Here is an 11,019-nt window from a genome sequence, read left to right as displayed (position 1 = left end):
TGCATTTACCACTTCAGCCCTATTTAAACTACGGCTATATGAAAATACCAGATCAGTAATTTTCACAAGATTGAAAACTTGAAAACTACTTTTTTGTTCTTTAAGTAGGTAGTAGTATGTTTTGATGCCAACACTTTTGTACTTTTATTCATATTGAATATCAGGCTTTTGCTTGAATATAACATTGTATTTTTTAAATATACTTTATATTTTTTATACTTTATACTTTAAGTAAAAGATCTCAGTACAGTACTTCTTCCAGCAGTGATTATGTCATTCTGGCCTGTCCCCTCCGGCCACAGTTTCCAGGGTCCCCCATCCATCCATTCATCCACTCCCGCCCCGGTCTTCCCCTGCATGTCATTCCTTATCACAGCATATTCAAATCAGCCAATCGCCATTCATCTCCAGTGGTGGAAAAGGTGCTCAATTTCTTTTTTACTTAAGTAAATGTATCAATACTGCAACATATAAATACTGGAATTGGAGTTGGAATTCAAAATGTTCTTGAGTAAAAGTAGACTACAAAAGTCTTGGCTTCAAAATATACTTAAAGCTAGTACACAAATAAAAGTACTCATTGTGCATAATGTCACATTTCAAGTTTTCAAATATATAGCAGATCTACAAGCTCACAATGTGTCGCATCTATTTTCAAATGGCCGAAATGTATATAGGGCTGAAGAGGTTAACCCATTTTGGACTGAGGCCGATTCTAAAAACGCCTTCTAAATCCTGACCTAAGTTTTCTGAAAAACTTCAAATATTTATACGTGTAGCAGCATACATATTTTGTAATTCTTGAATACTGTACATACTGTACAGAACCCCAAAAGGGGTTCCCATCCAGAAGGGTAGGGTTACATAATAAAAATCTACAAAGTACTTAATACAGTACTTGAGTAAATGTACTTAGTCACAAGAAATACTCTTTTACAAGTAAAAGTCTGGAATAAAATGTTTTACTTGAGTAAAGGTACAAAAGTATTATTAAAATAATACTTCAATTCAATACATACGTACTGAATGTAAAAGTGCTCAGTTTGCAGAATGTCCAAGTTTGCAATGTATAAAAATGCTTTGAAAATAGACAAGCTCACAAGGTGCCACATGTGAGCTTGTACAGTAGATCAGCACTATTTTCTTTTTCCTTAAAATAATATGAATAAAAAGGTTTTATGGACGTACATGGTTACAAATGTGACAGATATAATTGAATAAAAAGGTTTTTAGGACTTATATGGTTTCGAACTCAACAGATATAGTTGAATAAAAAGGTTTTTAGGACTTATATGGTTTCGAACTCAACAGATATAGTTGAATAAAAAGGTTTTTCAGACGTACATGGTTTCAAACTCGACAGATATAGTTGAATAAAAAGATTTTTGGACGTATGGTTTCGAACTCGACAGATATAGTTGAATAAAAAGGTTTTTGGACGTATGGTTTCGAACTCGACAGATATAGTTGAATAAAAAGGTTTTTAGGACTTATATGGTTTCGAACTCAACAGATATAGTTGAATAAAAAGGTTTTTAGGACTTATATGGTTTCGAACTCAACAGATATAGTTTAATAAAAAGGTTTTTCAGACATACATGGTTTCAAACTCGACAGATATAGTTGAATAAAAAGGTTTTTGGACGTATGGTTTCGAACTCGACAGATATAGTTGAATAAAAAGGTTTTTGGACGTATGGTTTCGAACTCGACAGATATAGTTGAATAAAAAGGTTTTTCAGACGTACATGGTTTCGAACTCAACAGATATAGTTGAATAAAAAGGTTTTTGGACGTATGGTTTCGAACTCGACAGATATAGTTGAATAAAAAGATTTTTCAAACGTACATGGTTTCGAACTCAAAAGATATAGTTGAATAAAAAGGTTTTTCAGACGTACATGGTTTCGAACTCGACAGATATAGTTGAATAAAAAGGTTTTTCAGACGTACATGGTTTCGAACTCGACAAATATAGTTGAATAAAAAGGTTTTTTGGACGTATGGTTTCAAACTCGACAGATATAGTTGAATAAAAAGGTTTTTTGGACGTATGGTTTCGAACTCGACAGATATAGTTGGAGGAAGAATGAAGCCATCATTCATCACTCAAACACTGACAACAGACATACAGTAATTGCCAGAGGATATCGTCTCTGTCAGGTAGAAACCTCATACTGTATGTCCAAAACTGTTACTTCTCACGATTTGTATTATAATTATAATACCACACTCACTCCAGAAGGCCTCTATTGTAGGGCAGAAACCTCCGTATTTTAACTTTTTTCCTAAAAACACAATAGTAGCAAAAATAGCAGATCTACAAGCTCAAACACGTTTGTGCTTGTAGATCACTATTTTTGCTATTTCTTTATTGGAATCCTGAATAATGTTTTGCTATTTTTAAATTGGAATCCCGAAAAGCAACATTTTTCTTTAATTTCAAATGCATTTAGTTATACGGTACTTATGTTAACTTAAAGGGGCATTCCACTCATTTTCAACATTTTACTATGTAATTAATATACCTTAGAGCTGTTGTGTGGAAATAATAAAAAGTACCCCCATTCTGTGTTTCCTAGAACTGGAGGTCTGAAAAAAATCATTAACATGGTGAATCACATCTTGATGACATCATCAAGACATCATCAAGATGTCATAAAACAACCCAAGTAACCACAGTATACTACTCATACGTATACATACATACATACATACATACATACATACATACATACATACATACATACATACATACATACATACATATTTGTAAGTGCATATACATGTACATAGTGGCAGTGCAATATACATGTATGTATATGTAAGTTGTATATGTATATATACAACTTACATATACATACATGTATATGTAAGTTGTACTGGTTATATTAAGATATGTACCTTTATGTTTCAGTGTCGGGTGGATTAAAGGTAATGCCTCTATGTATACATATATGTAATCTGAAACCTACCTTTATTACGTCACCATCGAGTACAGATTTGAAAGTTTGTAGTGGTCGACAGTACTTTCTCTGCTTGCTCACTAGTAGGCCATTTATATGGCCTACTAGTGTGCAACACGCAAGTAGGCTCGATAGAGTGCAGTTCTAGTTATTATTATGTTTTAAAAATGTGTCAAAATATTTCCAAGGTAGCAGATCCTCAAACTGTTGTGGGCTTGCAGATCATCTATTTTCAAATAATGGTCTAAATACTGTATAAAATAGGGCTTAAAGCGGCACTATGTAAGCTTTGTATTTAATAAAAATCTGTATGGTAGATGTTTATACAATATAACTCATATAGCCTCATTTGAGTGGTTGTATTTAGTCTCCCTGCTCTTCTATTGAGCAGACATTTAAATCGTGTCAAAGGTCATGTCTCACCTTTGACACGATTCGTGTCAGGATCTGACACGAATTTTGACCCGAAGGTCAAGATTAAATTTATCCCCTGTGCAAGCAGGCAGGTTCAAATCCGGGCTAGAAGAGGAAAGTTACATAGTGCAGCTTTAATTACAAAGTAATTTTAAAGTTTTCAAAGAGGAAAGTTACATAGTGCAGCTTTAATTACAAAGTAATTTTAAAGTTTTCAAAGAGGAAAGTTACATAGTGCAGCTTTAATTACAAAGTAATTTTAAAGTTTTCAAAGAGGAAAGTTACATACTGCAGCTTTAATTACAAAGTAATTTTAAAGTTTTCAAATAATTGTGGTGCAGTAAAAAAGTACAATATCATGCCTCTGAGATGTATAGTGTTTGGAGTAGAACAGTTGGACATACTCTCTAAAGTAAAAAGCAACACAAAATTGTACTTTAAATACAGTACTTGAGTACATGCACTTTTAGTTACTTTCCACCACTGCATGTGGCAGTCGATAAGTGAACAACTTCTCTTCCCTGTACAGTGCTGGGTCCCAGCCTGCGGCGGGCTGTAGTGTGTTAGCTTGACAGATAGGAGGAGGGGAGAGGAGAGGGGGGATATAGGGAAAAGAGGAGGGATGGTTGGAAAGGAGGGGGAGGAGGAGGAGGTGGAGGAGGAGGTGGTGGTGTGTACTGTGTAGAGACAATGAAATGGCAAAGATTCCTGGAATGTTTGGGCTAGTCAAACAGCCCCTGGGGTTGTATAACTGAAGTTGTAGCAGACCAGGCTTTGCATGGGGCGGGGCTTGCAGTGTGACATCATGGCTGGGGAGGTTGGGTATAAGTTGAGAGGCTCATGTGCACCTGCAGACTAACAGTGTTGTATAGCAGCTCTTCTCCCACTGGACTCTTAAAGGATAACATTGTGCACACACAGCTGCCATTATTAACCATGTCCTCTCACACTGGACTGCTCCTGCTCATCACTGTGTGGGCTTCCCTGCATGATGGTGAGTGCTGCTGATGTTTGTTTGTTTGTTTTCACCCCCAGAGAGAACAGATGCAGCTACATGCAATGCGTAAGGAGGAGGGTTTTGTAATGATGCTGGTATTATAATTAGCCCATGTAGGCCATGTGTTTTTGTAGTGTCCAGTACGTACTGCATCCCCAAGACACATTTCTCCCACATTGGGAGACAAAGTGAACCTTGACCTTGAGTTTGGAGTAGTCTGCATTTCATTAATTAGTTCATCTGAAACTTGGGTAGTTGCTCAACCATGAATGAAGTTTAAAAACCTGTTGAAAACGACATGCTTTTTTTGTGTGTGGAGGGAGCAATGCACACAATTAATTAATCACTTGTGCATTACACACTGCGCCACAACGCAATAACTGTCTTCTATAGGCTATAGATGCATGTTTCAGCAAGTCCTTTTCCTTCGCCTTTCTTCTTAAATTTAACAAATTCTAGTCGACATTGCATAATAACTACAATGACAAATAGCTGCAGCAATCACTCGCTATAACCTGTTGCATAACATTTGATCTTTTTCTTAGAGATGATTTTTCATTGATGTTTTGACCAGAGTGAGCTGTCATGCTACTCGTCTGGTCTGCTGTCTAGTTACATTCAGCTCTCATTCATAATTCTGTGATATAATAAAGTAATAAACCTCATAATAATTCAAGCCTCTTTAACTTAATAAAAAAGTCCACTTTTTCTTATTAACTCATAAAATGTCTAAATTGGTTGCACCAAGGAAAGTCAGTCTCCACCACCCGAAGAGGTGTATCTATTTGAATCCATTTGATATCTTATTCTTTTCCCTGTATGGTACTGCACGCTATGTGCCGCTGACAGTACATGAATGGAACAGCTGAATCAGCGCCACTGATCTTATTGCCCCAAGCAAACAAGTGTTTTTGTGTTATCCTTTTAACATTATTGTATAGCTGTACGTCTGTACTTTTTTGCAAATAGTTAAAGTATTCAATCAATCAATCAATCAATCAAACTTGTCTCTTCTTGTCTGTTCCGACGGCAGGTTTGTCTCTTCCTCTGAGGGAGGGGACAGACGTGGAGGCCAGTGCCGCCGTGCTCCCTCCACACCGGGTCAGGACCAAGCGCTGCGCCTGCAGCAACCAGCTGGACTCGGAGTGTCACTACTTCTGTCACCTGGACATCATCTGGGTCAACACTCCAAGGTTTGGATTGAGTTTTTGACTGTTGATTGTTTTTTATTGACAAAACACGCACTTAATTCCATAAGTCCATATCGTCGCGGTTGGGAAGAAACCTCTCTTATCTTTTAACTTTTAGTGTTTTTTCATACTACAGAGTCACAAAACATCAAACGTAGCTGATCCGCAAGCTTGTCGATCTGCTACTTTTGGAGCTTTTTAATGTGAATCCTGAAAATTAATACGTACATAATCTGTGATAAAAAGGCCAGCAAAACAAATACAAACAGGTGCAACTCTGAGAGAGAGCAACTGGAATCATATGCATCATATGTTCAAGGCAAGCACACATGTGTACAAACACCCAGTGGTGGAAAAAGTACTCAAATGTTTTACTTAAGTAAAAGTATCAATACTGCAATACCAAAATGTATACAGTAGGGCTGAAGTGGGTAATGTATGTTTTGTAATAATAATAAATATTCTACAATAGTAACTAGTAACTACAAGTTTTCAAATAAATGTAGTGGAGCAAAAGTACAACATTTGGATCCGAGATGTAGTGGAGTAGAAGTATTGGAAATTGGAAATATGTAAAGTACAAATACCTCAACATTGCACTCAAGAGCTATACTTAAGTAGATAGTTACTTAACGGTCACCACTGCAAACACCCACACAAATCGCCATGAAGTCAAAAGTGATGAGCATCCAATCCATTTATCAACGTTTCCGTGTTCTGTCTCTGTATGTAACGTACCTAAGCGGATGTTTGATATAAACCATAGGTTATCAGTATACGGTTTCTGGAGAACTCATCCCATGCTATCTGCACGCAATGATTATTACTGTATAATTAATCTTGCTGCGCGTCATCATTATCAAAGTTTAAACAAACAAAACGCTTATTATCTGTTTTCAGTGGAAGGATTAAAATAGGTGTGGCGGAGTAGCCCTGCCCGAGGTCAACAGGGCCAGGGTTGAATCATAGATTGAATATAACAGAGTAGCCCTGGATACGACTACGGTAATATCTCCCTCTGGTCAAGGGGGGGATTCCCTTTTGGATGAGCGGTTAGGATTCCCAGGCAGGGGGAGACTTTATATATTTCATCCCATCCAACCCATTAAAACCGCAAAAGATTAGATTTTAGCTATATATTATAGCAACATAACGCTTTATTTTTTCCTGTAAACTCCTAGGTTCACTGTGGCTCACAGTGGCTCAAATATAGCAGATCTACAAGCTCACAGCGTGTCACTTTGTGCCGCACTGCGAGCTTGTACATCTGCTATTTTTGAACATTTTTGAAAAATTCTGAAAGTGTTTGAAAACGTTTTATGAAACTTTGAATTTCTTTTCACGAATCTTCTCGCCTGGGGGTCCCTGGCACAAAACATTTTCAGATGGGGGGAGTCTTCGGCCAAATACATAATCATTTGGGGGTCCTCGACACGAAAAAGTTTGAGTTCTGGTTTAGAATACATTTGTAGAATCGGCCTCAGGTCTTAATAATGGGTTAATTATTGACTCGCAAAACATCATTATTGAAACGTATCAACAGTACTTGATATCTCTCTCTCTCTCTCTCTCTCTCTCTCTCTCTCTCTCTCTCTCTCTCTCTCTCTCTCGGTGCAGCAAGACAACGATTTATGGTCTGGGCAGTGCCCTGTCCCGGCGTCGCAGATCTACAGGTCGCTGTGTGTGTGCCAACTCTGCCGATCACAGCTGTGCCAGCTTCTGCCACAACAGGTGAGTTGGGAGCCCGAGACCGACCAACCGACCGACAGCTTTTCCATTGAGAAAGAAAAAGTATATATTTGAGTGTGACAGCTCAGACACTTGGTCGTGACCGTTGGCGACACTTGGCATTGGTCTGCTGTGTTTACAAGGGCAGGGTCCAAACAGCTCTTTATGGAGCGTGAGGCGTGATGCCGTGCCGTCCGTCCGTGGCACCCAGGGGTCAGAGAAGAGATGCTAGTATCATTATCTCTGATACACTGCATGTTCAGTAGTACCCTCTCATCAGAGCGTTTTGATTGGCTGAGGGTTGCAGTGTGTAGGAGTTTGATAGGACGAAAAGCCTGAGTCAGGGATTCATGGAGACGACATGTAAACAAACTGGATTGGCGCACCAAGAGAGGCACACTACAGAGACCACAGTTGAACCATCTGAACACTTAATTAACATATCTATTCTGGGGTGAACATTGGCTGAAAATAGCCACTCTATAAGCTTGGATATTTCTCAACAAAGATATTTGGTGTTGTAGGGGAATAGTATAGAGCCTTGGGGGACTCCAGTCCATGAAAGTCTATAGGTCTATAGCTTGAAGACTTTTGAAATGTTTTGAGAAATTATAGCATACAGTATAAAACATCTACATAATCAATTTTCACAGGTTACAATAAAAATCTTTAGTGAGCGTGTAAAGATAAAAATGTTTTAGGTTTGCTCAAATAAAAGACAAAATGTAACAATAAATTCCTTGATGTAAGGTTTTGTTGATCCAATTCTGCCATCACGCCAAATAAAACAATAAAATGCCACGTGTAGTGAAGATGTCTTCACTGAAGACATCTTCAGTTCAGTTCAATTCAGTTTATTTCATTTTCATTTCAGTGATAACTTCTAACTCACTGTTTCCAAAACAGCGGGTCGGGGATTGGTTTGTTTGTGGGTCTCTAGATTGGATCCCAGGGAGACATATATTCTCTTTTGGGTCTCGAGCTAAAAGGTTTGGGAACCACTGGTCTAACTCTATGACTCTGTCATTGCAGCCCTGACACCCCTTCACCAAAGAACGCCGCGAAGATGCTTCAAACCAACGTGCTCAGTATCCTCAGGTAAGACTTTGAAACCCACGGATACACACACAAACGTATCGGTTCTTTGGGGTGGTTGAGCACAGCACCGCTGCCACACAAAGAACCTGTTGACCACATAACCCTAGTGGACATGAATGGGCAATTGGGCATATGCGAACATTAGGTAGACTACAAATGGAACATTTTGCCAACATTGAATATGTATATATTGGAGCTGTATGTACTGGATCACCAAAAGAGGTTCCCCTATGGTTACAAGCCAAAGCCACTTCTTTAATGTATACGCATTACGCACGCACGCACACACGCACGCACGGGTCGCACGCACGGTCGCACGCACGCACGCACGCACACACGCACGCACGCACGCACGCACTCGCACGCACGCACAGATCTCACCAAAAAAAATAACATCATCAATGATGGTTCTGTTTCTGTTTGTCACTTACCTGTATGTTTGGGTTTCTTTTCTTTTTTGTCCACCATCAGATCTGTGGCCAGCATGTCTGCCAGGCTCCGGGATGAGGCCTCGTTGTCCCACAGCGGCCGCCAGGCCTCAAAGCAACAAAACGAGCGCTAAACGGGTGCCGTTCCGGAAGGCGGCGAGAGAGAGAGAGAGGTAGAGAGAGAGAGAGAGATAGGAGCGCGAGCACCTGAACAAATGCATGTCCCTCCTCGGACACAGAGGAAAAACAAAAGGGCTGCTGAGAGACGCGTCCCACACAGGAAGTGGCCGCAGTGCCGCTATACGCTGGTCTGTTTGTACCCAAGAATACAGTAGAGAGGGTGGAAAATATGATACGGCACGGTCCTGGGGACAGCGTGACAGCTCATGGAAAGCAGATGCTGGGGGATTATAGTTCTCAGTGAGAGAGGGCTAAGAGAATATAGTAGCCGTAGCCCCCCCAAGGCTGTTGGGCAGTGGTGGAAGAAGTACTGAGATGTTTTACTTGAGTAATAAAGTATCAATTCCACAATGTAGTAATACTATCTGTCACAAGTAAAAGTCTGGTATTCAAGATGTACATTGAGTGAAAGTGCAAAAGTACTGGCCTCAAAATATACTTAAAAGTACAAAAATCTATTGATATTTTTTAAACACAAAATATATTTTGAGGTCAGCTACCAGTTTTGTCCAATCAGAAAACACAGATAAAAAGTGAAATGAGCAGAAAAAATTGGAACTGGACGGAACGCTATAAAATTGAAGTTGACAAATGGGTTCCCTCTCCTAATTGTATGCTAATTGGTGTCCCATCTGAAAATGTTCTGTTTATTAAAGCGCAGGAGAGACCCAGACGACCCCTCGATAGCAAGAGCATTATCTTTTTTAACAAAATATTAAACTTAAACAATATAACTTACAGACAGTACTTTTAGCACATTGTACGTCTGTCACCTTATGTACAACTCATATAATGACAGACTGTCAAATACAAGAATAGTGGTGGAATTGACTGAAAAGCTTCAGACTGGCTTCTGATACAGTACAACCACTGATACAGTACAACCACTGATACAGTACAACCACTGCGACTCAATCCTCCTTTACTTTGTCGCTGTTGGGCAGAAACCTCTTATCTCCATACTTGAACTTTTTGCCAGGCCACAAAACGGCCTGGCCAATCAGCAGCAGCTATAGGCGGGATAGCTGCTGCTGATTGGCCAGGCCGTTTTGTGGCCGGGCATCAAGTCTGCCTGAGAGTTCCCAGATGGGAGCAGGAGGGGGGAACCCAGTGTACTCTCTGCTGCCCCATCTGGCGGAGTCAGGTTATAAATGAATGCCCTACTTGGTCAAAAAAAAGAAGCATATAGCACTTTTGAATTTGAATCCTGAAAAGTAACAGTATTGGACATATGAGGTTTCCACCCAACAAAGACATAACTTCTTTGACATTCTTTATTTTACTTAATAGCTCATTGTGGCTTTGCTATTTATGTCATACATGAAAACCTACATCATAAGGGCTGGGGTTTTTCAAACCTTTTCATGTCATGCACCTCCAAATTGACTCATCAGGCCATGGATGGGACCTCCATTTCACCAATTATTCCTTTAAGACCTTTGTTTAAATTAGAATTGTGCAAATGAAATACACGAAAAGATACATAGATGGTGATACTGAAACACTAGTAACCAATTGATTTTTCTTGTCAGTATTGTACAACGTAATAATGTTAAGTAAATTGAATTATAGAATAGGATTTATTTAATATACTCCCTACTTTGAAACCCACTGACCTAGAGCACTGTAATATGATGTATGACTGCCTGTGTGTTGAAAGGTTAAATTAAGTTATGTAGAAGACTGTCAACTATATATTATTAGTGAGTAGAGTCAGTTTTGAATTTCAACACTTATGTATCGCTTGCTGTTGTGTGGAAAAGTGTGAAATGAAATCAACTGAATAAACAGAATGTTTTGCATTTAATATCTTTCACTTTGAAAGTTCTTGACTACATAAGGTCTTCAAAAGCAACAGTTTCTGGTTTCTGGTTCATGACTGAAGATGTTTGGAAAGATGAGAGAGGTGTGATGTGAAACATTACAAAATATGTAAATATTAGTTATAGCTGCAATTTTTTCCTTTAACCCATTAAAAATTGGGAAAGCCTCCGTGTCATTTTAGAGATGATACCATT

The 11,019-nt window shown here is 39.0% G+C and overlaps 1 protein-coding gene across 1 annotated transcript; it reads left to right on the top strand.

Annotated features, from left to right (window-relative positions):
• The first annotated feature begins 4,112 nt into the window (after nucleotides 1-4,112).
• On the top strand, nucleotides 4,113-10,813 carry LOC306924446 (uncharacterized protein). Its single transcript, XM_079502952.1, has 5 exons — nucleotides 4,113-4,374; nucleotides 5,411-5,570; nucleotides 7,185-7,298; nucleotides 8,328-8,393; nucleotides 8,865-10,813. Exons 1-5 carry the CDS (start codon nucleotides 4,221-4,223, stop codon nucleotides 8,953-8,955), a joined length of 585 nt encoding a protein of 194 aa, XP_079359078.1. The 5' UTR covers nucleotides 4,113-4,220; the 3' UTR covers nucleotides 8,956-10,813.
• Nucleotides 10,814-11,019: the final 206 nt, after the last annotated feature.

Source organism: Electrona antarctica, assembly GCF_951216825.1.
Source record: "Electrona antarctica genome assembly, chromosome: 6".
NCBI lineage: Eukaryota > Metazoa > Chordata > Actinopteri > Myctophiformes > Myctophidae > Electrona > Electrona antarctica.
This window is presented reverse-complemented; position numbering and strand designations above follow the sequence as displayed.